The sequence below is a fragment of the Anopheles funestus genome, chromosome 2RL (assembly GCF_943734845.2).
Source record: "Anopheles funestus chromosome 2RL, idAnoFuneDA-416_04, whole genome shotgun sequence".
Taxonomy (NCBI): domain Eukaryota; kingdom Metazoa; phylum Arthropoda; class Insecta; order Diptera; family Culicidae; genus Anopheles; species Anopheles funestus.
Window position 1 is genome coordinate 2,637,462 of NC_064598.1, and position 19,179 is coordinate 2,656,640.

General features: G+C 40.9%; 2 protein-coding genes across 10 annotated transcripts in view; one reads left to right on the forward strand and one right to left on the reverse strand.

Annotated features, from left to right (window-relative positions):
- LOC125762568 (uncharacterized) overlaps positions 1 to 19,179 on the reverse strand; it is a 212,998-nt gene that overhangs the window by 77,472 nt on the left and 116,347 nt on the right. For 2 of the 3 annotated variants that reach the window (XM_049424803.1, XM_049424805.1), the window contains one exon: positions 404 to 558. The exons of the other annotated variant lie outside the window; for it this stretch is intronic. In XM_049424803.1, coding sequence (XP_049280760.1) covers positions 404 to 543 — 140 coding nt within the window. In that variant the 5' untranslated portion in view covers positions 544 to 558. The remainder of the gene's footprint in view (positions 1 to 403; positions 559 to 19,179) is intronic. 3 annotated transcript variants of the gene reach the window in all.
- LOC125762579 (KH domain-containing, RNA-binding, signal transduction-associated protein 2-like) overlaps positions 1 to 19,179 on the forward strand; it is a 38,114-nt gene that overhangs the window by 9,477 nt on the left and 9,458 nt on the right. For 6 of the 7 annotated variants that reach the window (XR_007418232.1, XR_007418231.1, XR_007418233.1 and 3 more), the window contains exons 2-5: positions 3,189 to 3,457; positions 10,064 to 10,170; positions 10,451 to 10,567; positions 10,681 to 10,827. Coding sequence is in view for 1 of the 7 variants with exons in the window: in XM_049424847.1 (XP_049280804.1) it covers positions 3,364 to 3,457; positions 10,064 to 10,170; positions 10,451 to 10,567; positions 10,681 to 10,827 (465 nt within the window). In the remaining 6 variants the exon portion in view is untranslated. The remainder of the gene's footprint in view (positions 1 to 3,188; positions 3,458 to 10,063; positions 10,171 to 10,450; positions 10,568 to 10,680; positions 10,828 to 19,179) is intronic. The other variant, XR_007418235.1, reaches the window with a different exon arrangement.

A 19,179-nucleotide genomic window follows, 5' to 3' on the forward strand; every position in this document is an offset into this window, starting at 1 on the left:
TTGTTCTCGGTGGCTTTTTTCTCCGCATTTTCCAAGCGGCGGTTTGCCACTGTTTTTCATCAACCAGCATGGTCGCCTGTGCAATGGTGCAATGTGGGTTTCCACCAGTGAGAGCTGCTGCTACTGGGTATTACGGTTTCCCTGCTGCCCAGCACCGTCTTACCTGCACCTCCATCCGCATCCAAGTGGACCAAGCTAGGAAATTTTAACCGATCAACCGGAAACTCCTCGCATAGATCAGGCAGATCACCCGTCGGGAAATGCGCAGCTGGTGTGGAGCAAGGTAAAATGTCCAACGCTTTGACAGGAGCGCTCGGAATGCTACGGCAGCACCGGAAGCAGGAGTGTGCGTTACCGTTGGTGGGTTTAAAATTGATATAAATTGAAAATTGCTATTTTATACCTTACCGAACAGCTGCAGCAGTCGATACCACGGGATGCAGCACGGGCCCGTACCTGCCATGGTATCAGTGTCCCTGTGGCGGGATTTGCAGCACTCCATTGCAGCAAGCACGAACCGTGAATAGTATGAACTTTCCCCATGCAAAGACAAATGCCCTGAAAGGGATGAATAAAATGCGAGAAAATGTGAGCGAGGGCCGTGCTTAAAACAACCGGACAGGATTGAGTTTCATTCATTTGTGCTATTTGTGCACGGAGGAAGCACGGTGATGGGTGAGGGTTTTTTACGGGAGCGAGGGTTCGTGGGTTCGTGATTGATGAGGTTTTTCCCGAGATGAGTTTTGCAGCAGAGATAGCGGCGAATAGTTAACGTTCACACTATGCCGGACACGGTGATGCTATAACACCTTCAGCACGTTTCAATGGCTGTAAAAGTAAGCCATTCCACGACATTCATTGACATCCATGAAAGTGTAAAGAATAGTGAACTAATAATTGGTTTCATGTTTTTTAACCTCTCATAGCTCACTATGTGAAGAGGAAATTTACTATAAAATAACAAATAATAGTGTAGAAAGTTAATGAAACAAACAGTTGATAACATTTAATTTAAAGCAAGTTTAATTTAAGTTATAAACAAACAAAAATATAAACTTAAACAAATGAATGAAATGCAACTTTATGATGTTCCAACGAATTAATAAAAAAGGTAATGAAAAAATATTGATTTTACAAAACTGCGTAATAATACTTTTGGTTCACTAACCATCGGCAGCTACCTTTTTTATGTTTTTCCTTTCATTAACAAGCGTCCAATTAATACCGTTGAGACCTACCAATTGTATGATGTCCCCTTTGCTGCGACATACGTTGACCGTTGATGCCATTCGATTGCATCATATCGTTACAACAACCAAAAAAATGTTTCAGATTACGCATTTTTGTGTAACGCTGCACATAACGCAACGCCAATGTTCCAGGTAACATAAAACTGCAAGAACAAACAATGACACCCAAGTGCATTCGGTATAAAACAGAGTTGCTTCTACCTATGAACAATAAATAACAACCAACAGAGACTTTCCAAATAAACCCACAAATTGCATCTGCTCGGAAATTCGCTTAATGAATTCCCGTGTCAACGATGCACCGACCGCTGTTGGGGGTCTTCTTGCTGAGGTTTCTTCAAACGTGTGACGCTTAATGGAGTGAAAGCTGGCTACAAATTGGATTTTTCAGTTTACGTCTGCATGTGTGTGTGAGAGAGGTTTTTATTTTTATTTGTTCCATTTTTGGGAATTTTTGGTCGTAGTTTTTTTGTTGCACGGTTTTATCTTAGCTGATGGAATGCACCGATGTGACGGCTATGTCCATTTCCACCGAAATGGAATGAGCTGCAATATGGATGAGCGAAAATACCGTCGGACCGTTTTAAACATGTGCTTTTTATTCACGCTAGTTGATGGGTTCAGATTCGGTTTGGCACCATGAAAAAAGACATCGTGATAGATTAATGAAGATTTAAATTTTTTAATCAACTTTTGATTAACCTCATGATTCACACGTTTTTCATTGATGTGGTGGTAGAAAAAACCATTTCTGTGTAATGTCATTTTACCATCTCTATTTTGTCACATTTGCACTTGCGGTATAAAACACCAATCAGGCAGTGGAATTAATTTCATCTGAACCGAAAAATCATTATTTCAGTAGCGTTAACTGAATGAACTAAAAATTTGATAAAAACTAGTTTAATAAGCTAATTTATTGGACAAATAAAACCAGAGCTATGTGATAATAACATTTAACTAACAACGAGCCATATAGACAATGGTTGTGTACTGCTCAAAAGTAAATATTTATATTATTTATTGGATTTTAGTTCGAATATGAACTATTGTAATGTGTGTGTCACTGAATGCGTGAATTTATTTTTTTTTAAAACTATTTTTATTGTTTATTCCTAAACTGCACATTGCATGAATAAATGTCGTTGCGAAAAGCGGAGCTCACGCCTTTCAACTGTGCTACAACTTTCAGCTGATGGTGCTGCCAGTTGCACCGTAGTTGATAACGAAGTTGACGAAGTTCATGCTTCCTCATTGATAAATTGAATCATCAGTACTGCCAATGCGAAACGATAACTTTGCCGCTTGGGGTTTTTAAATAATTTGCTGCTCCAGTCCAGCAGCTGCTGGCCTCCTTCATGAGACACCAACATTCCATTCTAGTGCAGCATTACAAAACGATGCGTTTGCAGGGAACGGAGGCGACTGACAAGGCAAGTGTTGAATAACTTTTTTCCCTGCTACCACCCAGTCAGCCCAAGTCAGCCATACGGAGTTTGTTGGGTTGGTCAGAATGGACAGCTCAGGGGAAGTCGCTTTGGCAGAGCAGTAAAGTTTCCCTACGAGGAACTTAACCTAGCACTGTTTCAGTTGGTTCTGCATGGTAGCACCTGCTACTGCTCCTGACAGCTTAATGCTACACAATGTAATAGAATAATCAGCAAGCAACATAATACTTTTCGTTTACATTTTTTTGCATAAGCTATCTAAAAAGGAGTTGTTATTAGATATTTTATCACTTTATGTAATGTGCTATGTAATACCATTCTAGTAACGCGGAAAAGTGTATTAAAGTGATTTTCTTTTTTATTCTTTACAGGCAACACCATACATCAGACGCCAGAATAAATACCCTTACATTGCCAATGAAGTTCTATTTCTATTGATTATTACTTTAATTTTATTTTATTTTTTTTTTTACTTTTTTGTAAATTCTAGCAAACTGTTTATCAAAAAAAAATTGTTTAAAGTGCAATTGATTTGAATTAAAAAAAAGTTGTTTGAGTTAGTAGCTGTTTAACGATGTGTAAGTGAAGTAAGTTAGTATTATATTACAAGAATTTGACCAAGCAAAAGATTATACTGGTGAAGTGCAAGTGCATGTGAGTGTAGCATGGAAATCGCCAGTGTAATGGATAACATGATGAAAACCAGCATGGGACTTCATGATGATCGGTCCAGTCGAAATAGCAACAGCAGCAGTTCCGGTGAGTGTACGCTTCTATGTAAATGATTAGCTTTTTCGTTAGCTCTTCCGGGACTATATTAAAGAAGGGTAAAGTTTGTAAAACGAACTTACGCTAAAAGGGTTTTCATGAAGGGAAAATATTATGTCCATCATTTCTCTAAGTATCGGGCCCGGTGAAGGTATATAATGAGCAGTTCGGTGCTAAATTTGTCTTGTGAGCTGCTTTTCCACTCGCAAGCTTTCCCATGCATTTTCCAAACACTTTCTAGAGCCATGTTGAACGAAGCCAGCCAGCCAGGCAGCGGTGTAATGAAGCCATACCACCAACAAAACGGTGCTCCCGAGGAGTTAATGCACATGTCGTTACGCCACCTGTGCAGGATCTTCCAAGCCAACCTGACGACACTCCAATTTGGAGCTCATTCAAAATGTAGTAAACCCCCCTCCACGTTTTGGCACGGTGCAGGTGCATATTTGCCAGCAAAGACCAAAGCACCGCCAGGAGTGCATTGTGTTGTGTGTTTAGATGGCGCACAACCGTAACAATTCGTTCACACTAGGCTCCCGAGACGAAGTGATGCATCGTGCATGACCGTGGTTCGTGTGCTTTCCCCGGCTCTCGAAAACCCGGCGACCCAGAGTGCCATACGTCGGAAGAATGGTTCGACATTGTGCTCAGGTGAAGTTGCAAATTACGAGATGTTCATACGTTGAGTGCATTTCCTTCTTTTGCACTTTTGGCCCTGAACGGGAAGCAATTTCTGAGTTCCTGTAAGAGATATTGAAACAGCATGTTTCTAATGAGTTTTGGTGCAAAAGGACCCATTCTTGAATTAATTGAACTAAATTAAGGTTTTGCTAAGATGCCGCCCTCTATCTGTTTAAGCCAAAATTATAACTTTATTATGAAAGACATTGCTTATTTCCAGCGAATGTGTTAAACAGTAAACGTTCTTATGCAAATATTTCGCTTACCGTGCAGCAATGAAATCATATTTCCGCATCAAGTAATGCATTCCCAGAGTTCCTGTTGCTAGAGTTAACCCATACACAGGAATCGATTTTCTATGTCTCCAATCGAGCGCGAATGATAATTAAACCGCGAAGCAATACACAACACGGGAAGGAAACGGACGGTTTAATTATACTATTACCCTACGGCGATCATTGAGATTGATATTGCCTTCTGTTTGACTCGTTCAACCATTTCGTTTGCTCAACAACAAACATTTGCTACTTCACCCGCGAGCTTTGGACGCGCTGGAATGAGGAGGCGCTTATTATGATGCTATTCCCAATTCTCTCAAATAGCTGTTGCGATGGTGTTAGTTGTGTGACCGAGTGCTAATGCATTATTAGCACAGTGCACAGTTTATATCGTAGCCAAAAATCAATTCCAATCTAAATTTAATGCCTGCTTGACGGTCTGCTTCGGATCAAACAAAACCATTTCGATGAGGTTCGGTTTTCCCGTTCCTTCGTTGCCTTTGTTTTTGATACACGAAACAGTAGCAATAACCTGATGACATGTAATTACACCGTTTTTGGGGGCGAAACATTTTACCATAACGTAATAAAACTTATCGCCTACCTCAACGATAACGATGATGTTTATGGCCGACCGGAAGATGAATTATTCCGATCGGATCCATCATCACTCGTGTAATCGTAAAACTGTAAGATGAATGGTGTTCGTCCGTCGCAAACGCACACCTCAAGTTGCATCGTTACGGTGAGATGCTAAAGCGATAAAAATATGGACTCTAGCGGAGGGCACCAAACACCGAAACAAAAAGAAACACGCGCATTCGTGAAGCCTACTCTCTTAAAGGTCTCCGTTTGGGATCAATTTGAAGCCAATAAAAGAAGTATTTTTATGGCTGAGCAGTTTATTCCGGAAGTTATTTTGCGAAAGCGGATCATCGAAATGGAAGGCAGAGAAACAAGCGAACCATAGCTCACATGGTGGTGGCAAGCGAAATCGAACCGACGGGCAGGGCGGTGGACGAAATCAGACCGGCCAAGTGGAGAGGATTTAATGGACAGAATATCCATACTTGAGGGCAGACCGACCGGAACCCTCGTCGCTGTCGCTATTGCTACTACGCACTGGAGGTTTATAAAGTTTGCAGAAGAGGGAAAGTTGTTGGATCTTGTCCTGAGCCTCTGCTTACCCCCCCAAACCGGACCACCTTCGGCAGAGGGACGAAAGATAACCACCCTTGATTAATCCAATAACAGGATTCCTACGCCGATCCATTGGCATATCATGCTCAAACCTCTTACACTTAGCCTTAGTCTTATTCGCTTCGAAGGACCGATTTCCTTTTCGATCGAGAATCTCAATTCTAATCCCACGTGTTGGAGACGGAGACGATTCAGCATCGATCCGATAACCACCAGCATATCGATGCGTACGCCCGCTCGTCCAAAAGATTTTTCGTTGAACCTTTGTATCGTTCAAATTCTTTTGCTTCTAACGGACCCAACATTTGATGTGATTCAATGGTGAAAAGTTGGAGTAGCGAATGAAAAATTGTTGTATACCTTATTCAACACACAAATTGAAACGTGCAAAGTGCAGCAAATATATCTTGCCTGTAGTGATTGATGCGATTCAGGAAGTAAAAACTGAAATTTTCTATCTCTAATGGTGTCGATTTAATATTTACTTCAAATAGCTCTTAATTCTTCCAATAGCTTCAAAGTTAAAAATCACTTATCTCAAATAAAATAGAGGTGAATGTAATTCATTACCTTTTTTCCATGCAAAATATGAAGGAAAAGAAAAACAAAGCAAATGCTGCGATCGCCGGAAGGATATGTAAATGTAGCTCGCGATTGTTTCGCAGAAACAGATACAAACCAACAGCAATAGCTCCCATTGATTATGTTGTGCAAAATTTATTCATTCGAATAAAAACCTTCCAAACCGCAAGGCAAACGAATCGAAGCAAAACAAAGAGCTGCAGCGAAAATAAAGTGGTACGAGCACGTTTACATAGCCCGGGGAAGAAAAGAAAATCCCAAAACACAGGCTACAGGATTTGGCCAAATTTGCAAAACAAAGCAAAATGCACAATAACACTCACATCCGCAGTGGAACAGAAACGTTTTTCTGCGTCAGACATAAACGTTTCCGATACCATGTCAAATCAGTTGGATACGGTGGAAAAATTTATTTTGATAGCGCTGTCCACTCGTATAGCATCAACGAATTGTTTTTTTAAGCGTATCATGGATTTTTTAAGCTTTTGTACGTTTCTCTTGCCATTGAGGAGCATACGTTGGCGATCGCACAAGAAGGCAAGTGGAACTAAGACTCTGGAACGTTTTATGTAAGTTGGGTTTATATTTTCTGTATTTTATTCCTTTGTGTTTAGTGTGCTGCAAAAAAACTTTATGGCAAGAATGACTATTCGCCTGGAATTCATAGAAATGTGTATTTTTTTCATCAATGTACAGGAAATGTATCCTAGCTGATATTTTTTTACATCATTTTGAAAGATAATCTAATAATAGATAAATTTAAATGCATTAAACTTTAAAATGTAACAAAGGAAATAAAAAAACACAGTGAAGAATAGAAACAAATCAAACCACACTACATTACAATATTTCACATTTGACAGTTTATGGCAGTTACTCGCAAAAAACACTTTATCTACGCGATTTTTTTTCTATGTTCTTCGCTTTTGAAAGTGCAAGTTTCGACACACGGCTTTAGAAATTCAATTTTTCACGATACTACATTAAGCTCGTTCACTTCCGCATGTCACAGTCCGGAAATTAAATTTTACTCCATTGACAAAATCAACTCACATACACCACTATCAGTCACCGTCACGACATTCAAATATAGAAAAATATCATTAATACACACTATACGCAGATCGGGTGCAACATCTGCAAACGTGACTAAAACTAAACTCGAATAGTAAATAAATTTTAGGTGTTTTTAATGCTTGAAAAGAAGAGTATAAATCAGCCAAAATGATTCAATCTTCTGGTGAGATTGTGCATGCTTTTTTGTTGATAAATTTATTTTGAAAGTAATGAACTTTAAGGCATCAGCCGATAACATTCTCCCAACCCAAACAGTATGGGTTGTTCTGTTTGATTAGAAGCTCCTTACCACAGTGAACATCAATATCACACCATACTAAGATAGCTTACTTTTAATGCCGTCTTAACACATTTTAACACTGCACACGTCCCATGCCTTCACACCCACCGACTCCTACACAGTCCCAAAACTCGACGATTGATTCAGTTATCGAATGCAGCGTTTTCCCAGAGGCTTCACTTTACCCGGGGACACATTCTTTCATGTACCTCATAACAGCAAAGTGGCACGTTCCATCGACGTTCCATGCTCCAAAAGGGAAGCGCGCTTCTGTTTAGTTCTGGTACCTGTCGCGCCGTGCATGTGCGCAAGTGAGCATGTAGACGGGAATGTGTGAACAGTTTGTTTGATTTTACCGATATATAAATCTCCGATGGAGGCATCATCCTGGGGTAGACGAGACAGTGCACGGGATACCAATTTGGTACGTGTTCCGAAAAGGAAGAAAACGCATGTAAGTGCCGGTTGACACGCACTCGGAATTTTGTCGACGATGATCGTAAATTTCGCCCGTCTACACGTGAGCCGAAGGTACATCCCATAAATGTTGCGGTTTTGCGTATATTTCAAGTTTTTGAGTTTTACGTTGACTTATCGTTTCTCCGTACACGGCACGGCACGGAGTACCGAAAACCTGTACTGGCATATCAAGGCATTTCGTCTGCAAATCAATATTCAACCGCATGAAATTTCCCTGATAAAATGTACATTCCCAGGAAACGTGGGACTTGCGTTGGTACGGTCAAATGTTCTGCGAAGCTTACGGATATCATATGAAGAGCAAGAACAACTCTCGATTGTCAGCAGACAAGTATCGTGACATTTGAGTTAGATTAGAGCAGAAACGCTTTTTTGGATGCATACATAACATCCTGTTTCAGGGAAATATTCAATTCCCTCCTCCTCAAAGTTGGTGTACGATGCTCGCTGTGCAGTGTATTAAATTGTATTTGCTTCCCAGAAGAAGGTCGTTTAACTTCCATGTTGCAATCGCTACGACCCACACAAACTGTGTGACGAGTGGTTTTCCCGTACGCACATAATGCAAAAAATATTATCTAGCCGCTTATCACAACGCTAGCTGTCAGAACCTGATGCCGCGGTAGAATACCCTCTTTTGGGGCGAAATGCCACGGTGGAATATCCTCTTTGGAGCCGTCGCTTCTGCGCGCGATAGCATCGTGGGAAGTAAGCGAAGGCTTTGGAACCATATACCCAACCACTGATCGTCTCGTGACATACCCGCTGGAAGTACAACGATATTTAAACCTTTTTGTCCAATTTCAACCTGTACAGCATCGTTTTCAGTACCTTCGATGGAAAATGTAAGTCTGTAAACATTTTCCTTCTCAACTCTTTACGATGTTACGTTTCCGTGTATCGTCTAGTGTAATGGTTGTGTTTCGCAAAAAAAAAAATCAAGCATCTTAGTTGAAGAAAAAATTGCTCTATCGAGACCACGCAAACATATCACGAGCGACGTGACGTTAAGGCAAAAAGAAATCCCCTTATGGAGACGCATGGTTGATGGTTCACGTCCCGCACTGGAGACGCATGGTTGATGGTTCATGTACCGCAATGGAGACGCCTGGTCGCTGGTGATGATTTTAGAAAGAAAGATGTTATTTGAATTTATTGATACGGTTTTTCTTTCCCACTTTCATTTCCAGCCGTTTCACTGGAATTGGTGGTTTACTGAGACCATTCATAAAAACCGCCCCCAAAAACCAACCAAATCTAAATGATGGGCCATTCGTTGGTTGGGGGTGGTGGTGGTGGTGATGATTCTTTTTTTCACGCCTTATCAAGCCACACCAGTGTACCTTTTACGCATTTACTTTCCATTCACGTTACGTAAATTAACGATGACTATTTTTCACCGAGCTCGTTACCAAAGCAGCTTGGTAGTGGTAGATTCGATTCCTGGGTAGACACGCTAGAACGGGGAAGCGTTGTAGCAGCAAACAACAAAAAATCCTTTTCACCATGTTTTATCCCGTTAAAAGTGAAGTGATGAATATCAATCAGTGGCCGCTATCGCAGCTTACCGCGGTTGGTTACGTATACTCACCCTTTCCGGTCAAGCAGACGGGGGGCATTCTAATCAGAAAGGATGTGAAAATTATGCTTCTGCATCCATTATGGGGGGCCATCTCGAAGAAAGTGACTCGTTCGTTCAAGCATTACGTTGGCCCAGGCACGTAAAAGGATAACGACTTTAAGTGCGCGCAAGCATTGTCTAATGAAGCATGACGAAGCAGCATACCGAAAGGGGAAAACATTCATAGCGAAAAACCCCATCGCGCAGAGAAACAATCAATAAGGGTTTATGGCTCAAAACAAACATTGAGCATTATGTAGCCCAATCAAACTTCACGCTCAGGGTTTTTTTTTTGTTTTAATTTACGAGCAAAGAAAATTTTCAATATTTTAGCAACGCTTCCGTTGTCAGAATACAGAAAACAAATTACCATATTTATTTGTTATTTCCTTTTTCAGGTTCGCCCACAGTAGTACACGAGAAAAAGAAAATGCTGGACATAACACGAGACCGACCCATCAAAATCGCAGTTCGAGTACAAGTTCCTGTTCGAGATCATCCAAAGGTCTGGTATTTATATGATTTTTTTTTCTGTATAAGAAGGAAGGTTTTTATTTCCAACAAATAATCACTAAATTTATACAAAAGTAATGACTAACAACTGAATTAAAATTATTGTTACTTACAAGGTTATTATTTCCAATATTTCCAACGTGTAAACTTTTACTTAAAATATGTGATAAGAAACTTTCAAATATTTTAATGTTTCATTTTTGTTTAAAAATGTCGAACGAGTACAGTTAATTGATTGGTCTTCCTTGCTTTTGGATTGTCATTGTCCACAGTTTAACTTTGTCGGTAAACTACTTGGCCCAAAAGGAAATTCGCTCAAACGGCTGCAGGAAGAAACGATGTGCAAAATGGCCGTGCTAGGCAAGGGATCGATGCGCGACCGAAAGAAGGTAAGCATCTGTCCGGTATGCCATCGAAGAGCCGGGACGACCGTATCGTATCGATTATGAACTCTTCCTGATGCCCTTTGTTTCATCTTTACTCACTTTACTCGCTCGCCCAGGAAGAGGAGCTACGACTCAGCGGTGATCCACGGTACGCGCATCTATCCGAGGACCTTCACGTGGAAATCTCGACCTACACCGCACCGGCGGAAGCACACGCCCGTATCGCGTATGCTCTGGCGGAAGTGCGCCGGTTTCTGGTACCGGTAAGTACCAACACTGTAAACAATAGCAAAATGACCCGTCTTGCGATGAGAGGAAAAACTTTTCACGCTTTGGAAGTGTGCTTCTACCATCGCGCGATGGAACCGAAAACCGATTTCGTGCCATCACGCTGATAGCGGAATCACAAGTCTACGTACTACTTTCTGAACTACTTTTACATCCCTTTTTCGCCATCGCTCAGTAGCTGATGCTAGCAAATGCTTTTAGTGGTAAAAACAGGCTAATAAAGCTTTAAAAGCACACTTAACCCTTAAAGCTGTTCACTTTGCCTTACCCAGAAACGTGTACGATAGTTTCGGTTCAGCGGAAGGCGAGAGTGTGTTTGAGCCGAACCCCAAGATGTATGTCTTTGTAGTCGTGTCTCTCTTTGCGTGTAGCATGGTGAATACGGTAACGACTAGCTAGGTGCGATTGATGGTCGAAAGTAAAGTCACAGAGCGTGGTTGTTAGTGTCCGTGCTGTTCAGTTAATGTACAGTAGGCTGCCGTACTCCTTCCGTAAAATAAAACTCATGGATGCAATATTATTACATCAGATGAAGGTACTTATCAGCACCGAAGACGCTATGGTCAGTTAAATGTATGTTAAAGCTCAAATTAAAGTGGTTTCTTGCAATCTGCAGTTAAGGGATTTGTAGGGAAAACGGAAAAGGAAAATGGAACAGAATTCAGTACAGGTCCATAAAACTTTTCACTTCGGGGTTGACGTTTCATGTCACGTTGGCTGCTGCAAACACTTCACAGAATATTCTCCCATAACTCTCAATATCTTTATCTTACTGAAAACTCATCTACAATCGGAAAAGTTGAGTCTTACGGTTGTATCTATTTCTTTGATGGAAGTCTTCGATTGATTTTTATATGCAATCCTACTTGTAATATTTTTAAACAAAAATTGTTTGACAAAACATTTCGGCAAAACCTTTCGTGATTCGTAATTTAAAATGGCATGAAGTTACAAACGATTGAACGCGGATATTTAAGTGCTTAAACTTCGTTAATATCAATCCTGCTACATTCTTGCACTGCTTCAAATCCTGACCTCGAATCGATTGAATAAAAACTTTTTCCATCAAGCTTATTAATGCTTGAGCTATTGTTTTCAGTGCCGAAGAAGTTTTCCGATGTATTTGATTATCCATTGCAGTGAGCTTATTGCACACTTACTGTAAGACTGTTATACTGTTCATAAGTACATTTTGTTTTAAATTGCTCTAATATTATTAAAGATGGTTGATTTGTGAATGTGAATCCTCTTTCAGGAATAGTTTTATCGTTTTTATTCATTTTTTTTCCTTTCTGTAATTTCTAGAAGTACTTTTTGTACAAATTATCCAGAATGTATAAATACGGAAAATGAAGAAGAATAATCTCATACATATCTTTTTTCGAAAGTCATTTTGAACCCAAAGGCTTTTGTGCAATTAAGTTGAATCCTGGACGATCCGAACCATAGTTCACCTTAGTTTTTGATCAACGAACAAGTCATTAAAATCAATGCTACAGCAGAAAATTTGGTCCATTCGATTGGTTTGGTGACCAACACAAATTTATATTACAACCGCAACTGAAATCAACCATAATGTTGTGATGAAAGGTTTTTGCCAAAAACTGCTTGCACCAGCAAAAAATGTCAAAGTTTTTTCCTGAAAGAAACCGACAATCTTAACTCGCATGGTCGGAAAAGCAAAGGGCCAATGGTTCACCAAATATGCTGCAGATTGGTCACTCGCATTTCACTCTGTTTCCTTGGCGAAGGATCATATCAAAGGAATCCATTTAAATTGTAACATGAAATGCGTAAGGCTTTCAGGTCGCTTTTCCCAGCGTCTTCCACACCACGTGCCATTGTTTGTCGCTGTCGTTAGTGCGCCTTTATTACCGTTCCCCAAGGTTCCAGCGTGGGTTCAGTTTCTGTTGAGAACTAGCAAACAAACAGGGACATGAAGCCGAAAATGAAATTTGCCGAACAGACACTTTTCATTCTTCGTCCCACTAGACGGAGATGCCTTTTCACATGCTAGCAGAGAAAGAACATGGAAACGGTTTCCTTAGAGTCGGGGAATTTCGTAGCGAGCAACTGTTAGATTATAGACTAGCATTCCAGCACGTGAAAAGATCTCGAAGAAGCTGACCCGGTATCAAGAATTGAAAACAAGATCCTTGAGGGATGTCATATGTCCTAATGACAATTGTTAAATGGCTTCAAGGCTTCGGACTATTCTTAACGGGTCGCTGAGTACGGTAAACAAGAATGTTGAATCTAATGTTGCAAGCTAACAAATGTTGATTCCAAAAACTTCAAAACACGCGAGCAGCGTACGGATTTCGTTTGAATTCAAAGTGCAAATTTCGCTTGTTCTTCATTTCCAATTAACTCGGATACCAAGTTAACGGTACACTGACTTAAGCAAAGGACCTTTTCTGTAAAACAATCCTCCGATATCGAGTACCAATCCTTTTTAGGGTGTTGGAAGCCTTCTTCAAATGGTCACCTTTTTCAGCACATTTTTGTTTGATGCTTTCCCGTAGGCTGCCTGCGATCTGCCAATGAAAAGCAACCCCAAAATCAATTAGCTCCAGTCACTTTCTTGATCGACTCGAAAATGGAAACGGTTTCGTTGATTGTACGGCACCACCTTTTGTGTGATGGTAAGCAACGTTTATGGTCCCACCATCACATGCCTATCGTGTGCTTTGATGTTACAGTATTACCTGTCAAAACCGAGCAATGTGTAACGTTTGCTCAATCTTGTCAATTGTAACACCAATGAGATCGCTTTTGGGGGAATTTTATTGATCTTCGGTACCTGATTTTGGACCACAAAATTAGAAATGAGGAAAAGATTAATTTTAAACTGGTACAAATACAAAGTCACATCACCACAAACCATTCTCGTCTCGTCGAAATAGACGACGAAACGTCGAAATAGTCGTTATGTTGTGCGAGCTTTATGTCACACAAATTGAACCATTTCGCTCTGCTGCTTTAAAGAAGCAATGTCCCCGAAAGCTTCCTTTGCGTATCCTTTCCACTGTGTGTGTTAAGTGAGACTGTTTCAAAAGTAAACTATTTTTTTGTTGTTGCTTTTTTTTGCAACAACCGTCAAATGACACACCAGTAAGACAATGCAAGTCAGGTCATGCATTTTAATGCAGCACAGAAGCTGTGCATTTTTGTGGCCAAAGTATCCTTGCGGGAAATCAAAATACTCAGAAAAACGTATACCGTACCGTGCAGTGCAGACGGAACCGTAAAAATAGACTGTTGTGGCTGTGGCGATGCGTCGGAAAAAGCACACCATGAGACGATGGCTAAATCACATTTCCACCTCATAAATTACGCCTCACGACGTCAGAATGGCAAATCGTTTCAACGACACTGGAAGCCAGCTCATTCGAATGGGACATTGAGAGATGGAATGTACACTATACGTGTATGTGTGAGGTTTCACGTTGACTGGCTTTGCAAGTTGGCAAAAAAAATGGTGGCACAATTTCATTGCATCTTTTCCTGTGTCTTTGTCATTTCCAGTTGCAATGAGATATAGTGGTGTTGATGAATAACGATTCATCAACAGATTTAATGGAAAACTTTTTTTTGCCCAAAAGTGCTAATGAAGATTCCGGTAAGGTGATCCACTATTATTTGCCATAGTTTCGTTCATCGAACTTTCGACATTATTTCGATGGTTATTGCAAGAAAATATCCATCCAGCAGCAAATATTTACATTCAACCAGTAGTCCTACATTGAATGTCAGGGGGCTTGCAGCACTAGGAAGAACAATTTCCTTCGTCTGTTTGGTCGGAAATTAATGGCTTTGCAGGAGGAATCTTGCAACTGTGTCACATAAATTCTAATTAACTGGATTAGTTGCCTGTCGGCCAACTTATGTCACTCTCAATAATATCAACGGCGCCTACGCCGGACTACAGATGGCGAATCACGGTCGTTACTTTCGAGTTAATTAATTTGCTCATAAATTCATCATCAACCGGTGCCGAAATAACGACACCTGTGTGCTACAGCAAGTCAACTTAAAGGCAATATTGCTATAATCAATATACGAACGAAGAAAATGATGAATAAACCAACATTTGTTGTTCGCCGGTTCGGGAGTAGAGCAAGAATTAAACATTGCTCTTTAAAAAAAATCACCGATCGGAACAATAGGCTAACAAAACGGGAAGCTAAACCGATAGTACCCGGGAACGGGACTCCCGGGCCGAGCGGTCAACAAGGTACGGGAACTCTGTCAAAGTTGGGCTGGCTCGAGCTCCAGCCACGGTCAAAAGAGCAAGTCATAAAGCGCCGTAGCTAAAAGCTGCCGTTCCCTGCGGGACTGCCGATGGACCAGACGGTTGATGGACAAAGTGAGGAGGGAAACTATGTCCATGAGGTGATGGATGCATGTTTCTACCGCTAATAAAACGGTTCAGGTGGTTTGATAAATGGCTTCCCCCGGTCAAGTCGACGGCAGAGAACCGAACCATACCGAAACGATGGACGCTGGCTGGCTGGCTGGCTGTACTGTGAAGCCGAAAGTTGAAAGCGACTAATCGGAAGTGCCAGCTACACACCATCACCATCGTCTTTATCGCTTAGCATCTTACCAGTACAACAACCAGCCAAGGGGAGGTACGCTGCTGGAGCCGTACTTGAGCTCGCAACGTTTCGCAGTATGCTGCTGCTCAGCTTAAGCGGCTGTGAGGATGGAAGCTCAAGCATAATCACAACCCACACAAAAGCGCATGAAGATGTCATTTTTCATCTGCCGTGCTGTGGTGCCTATCGTCCCTGACTAAATCGAAGTTAAGTACCTTGGCTGGCATTAAAATGCTCCCCCATAAAGTGATGATGAATGGTGGCTTCAGTCTTATTTGCTTTGTTTATTGGATGGAGGAGAAGCGGAAGTCGGGTTTGAAGAAGTGAGGAAACATTCTTTGTGATAGATAAAAGAATTAAAGTGTTTAATAAAATAGGATGGATTAGAAATGAATTTTAACACAGTGTATTACGTTATTTCAAATTTAAATATTTGATTTCAATTGAAGGTTTAAAGCCACTATATGATCCCAAAAACCACAATTTTATAGCTAAAAAGTTGAGGCTTTTGAAATAATTTACATTGTAAATATATCTTCCCAATGTTACATCGCTTACGGCACCATAGCCGTTAGACAAACGAATAATTTCGTACTCCCAAATGTGCATTGTAAATTCAAACCTCGCTGCCACGTTAAAATGGCCAGAATGCACACATTTGCACATCGTAATTCGCTGCTCATTGAAACACAAATTACGTGCGGTATTTAAAATGTAGATTTTCTTATCCTTCGCAATCCGTATCCCGGCACGAATGACACAACCCTGCCCGATTTGCATTATCGAGATGCGCTACCCACCCGGATCAACTGCGCCATTTCAAGTGCCGAACCCGGGGCTGAAAGGTTGATGAAATACAAACCGATCCTATCGTTCGATTGGTTGCCCGAGCCGCTTTGCAATTCGGCACGAACCACAACCACGGAACCGTACCAAGTTCGACCAAAGCGGAATGAGCTGGCAAAATGAGGTGAGATATACTTCCTCCGTTCGGAAACCATCCGTCCGAAACCCTGTGTGGAGTGTCCTTGAGGGTAGCTTCCTCAATCGGTGATGAACCTCGAGACGGAAGTCTTGGCTGCACGATGTGCGAAAACTATGCCACGCGGCACAGGACTGGCCCGGGCCGGAAGAGCGGAACAAAGATGCGGCAGAAACGCTTGCCTTCTGCACGTGACATTCGAATGTGCGAACGTGCCAAAATGCTTAAAGTTGTTGCTATTCAGAACGATTTTCTTTCGCTCTTGAAACGGTATGATTGAAGAACTTCCGCGTCGGTGTTTGTGCTTTCGCCCAGACCGCCGGAATAAAACGGAAGACTAGCTGGGCCGCGTTCGTGACCGTACGGCCATAAAACAGAGTTTACTCTCCGATCAAGATGAGCTTCACTGGCTGTGCCGATTTATCGCAAAATCCAATTTCAAGACGCTTCAGCCAATACGTATCCGGCATGGAATGGAACGTTCCCTAGCAAAAAAAAAACCTATTCCTCCCGCAGTCGATCGCATTTCTTTCGATCTTCATGTGAATAAAGCAATTGGATGCAAGCAAAAGGGAATCGAAACGTGCAGATTTTATATTTATTTGCTCCTTTCGTTTCTCGATGACTTTATCTACTTGCCGAATTATTGTTCCTTGAACTGCAATTTTTTGAGATTAAATATTTGCAACTGAGTGGGGATTCGCTCGATTCCCAACAGCATGCTCTACAATTTGCAAGAACAATAAGTTGATGTTCAGTCAGTTGGAACAAATGCAATTACTACACGTTGATGATGGTAAATGGTTAGCTGTCGGAAAGATGAGAGGATTTTACATTCATGCTAAATGATTGGGAAAGTGTTCTCGTTGATTGAAAATTGTAGCAAAAATATTTTCTACTTTGTCATTTCTTGAAGAACTTGAAAATTATTTCATTAAGTAAATTGTAGAACAATATGTTTTAGTATCGTCCTTTCTATTAAAGATCTCGACCTCGAAGTTTTGCAAGCAATCAGTATGACTGACATTTCACGAAAAACATCAATCATGCTTTTAGACGTTTTGAATGATGCGCATCGTGCAAAGCTTTACATCCGAAGTAGAATATTTGAGACAAATACTATTTCTAACTTCACTTGTGTACATGTCTGTCTTGTCAGCGCAATAGCTCACTTTTAGCTTGGAAAATTAACATCCATCGGGAAGATACCATGATTGGATCAACAGATATTCCTCCACTATATCGCTGATACGAGCGTTCTCTTTGCTGCTGATGAAAATACAGAGCAGCGTGATCCGTTTCCATCCAATAGAACACAATTATCCATTGTAATGATGCAGTAAAGTGACGGTGTTCTGGCACGCTGCGTTGTTCAGACGAAGTTTTGTCGCTTTTCAAGTTTTGCTAATCCTTCTTCCCGGTGGTCCCTGTTACGTTCCGATGCGGCGCCTCGGTTGCTGCGAACGGTGGCAAACAAAGTTGTTCGTATCCGAGAAGACGTAGAAAGCCGTCGGCATCGTAGGGGTCGTTAATTAAACAGTTCTATGGTCGCGCAAGGACGCCAGTTTGATTTGCTTTGGCTTCCAACGTTACAAATTTCGGTCGGTGGCCTTTCTACAGCGGCTGCAAGTGAAGTCGTTTGATGTTTGGAGGGAAGATTTCGCGGAACGATGGAGTAACCTCATGCAACGGAAGGTGGCGTCGGACGTAAGTTTCATCCAGGGAACTTTGTTTGGCAAATTTAATTGTGCTGTAGCTAGAAGCTATTTCAAACGAGTATCGTTTACGCAGGGTAGACTTGTTTTTTTGGGGGAAATGAATAAATGAATGAGATAAAAAATTCACTTTAATAGTAAATTTGGGAAATTGAAGCCAAACGTTTGAAAGCAAGATAAATTCCTCGTACATTAAAGTAAGGAGTAACATTTTCGGGATACCTAAAAAGGATGTTTGCTTCCAGTCAAAACCAAATCTTTGAAAAGTATTCCCCAATTCGTAGACATTCCTTTAGCAAATCAGCTGTAATCACAACGTAAAAATACACAAAAGGGCGTGAAAATAGCATGCCTAGCCTAAATCTATCTTTCGAATTGCTTTTTAATGCTCCATTAGCTCGGAAGGCAGTGGATGATCAGCGTTAATAATCATCTACACATCGTTGCGAAACTTTTCCCAGGCCAACAAACCAACCAACCACGCACCGCAGCCAGTTGTGTAAAGCTCTTGCCTCTGGGCATAATTCTCTTCGCAATTACTCACTTACGCTCCTATCCTGCGGCACTCACCCTTCAACATAACCTTGAAGCGTAATCGTTTGCGTTTGGTGAAACTTTTCAACCCACTGTCGCTGAACAGTTCCTTCCAGCGACTTTTAGCTATTTCTTGAAATTTCGGATGTATTTCGTTCATTAGCGAAATGGCATCATTGTAATACACTTTCGTCTTTGATCCATCAATAGCTTTAGAAATTGAAAGCCAAAAAGGTGTCTTATTTGTTCGATAAGACAATCTTTTTACACTCAGAACATCGGTAGAACATCACACATCAAAAATAGATCAATTTAAAATATTTAATACTAACAAATTTCTAAGTCTAAATTTATAGTAAGTAAAATATGGATTTTAAAATTTTAAGTTATGTTTAGGTTATAATAAATGTTTTATTCTATCTGTAGTTCTTCTTGCAACAATAAAAAAAAATCATCAGTTCACTCGTTTTAGTAAGGGATTAACTGCGAGCCATA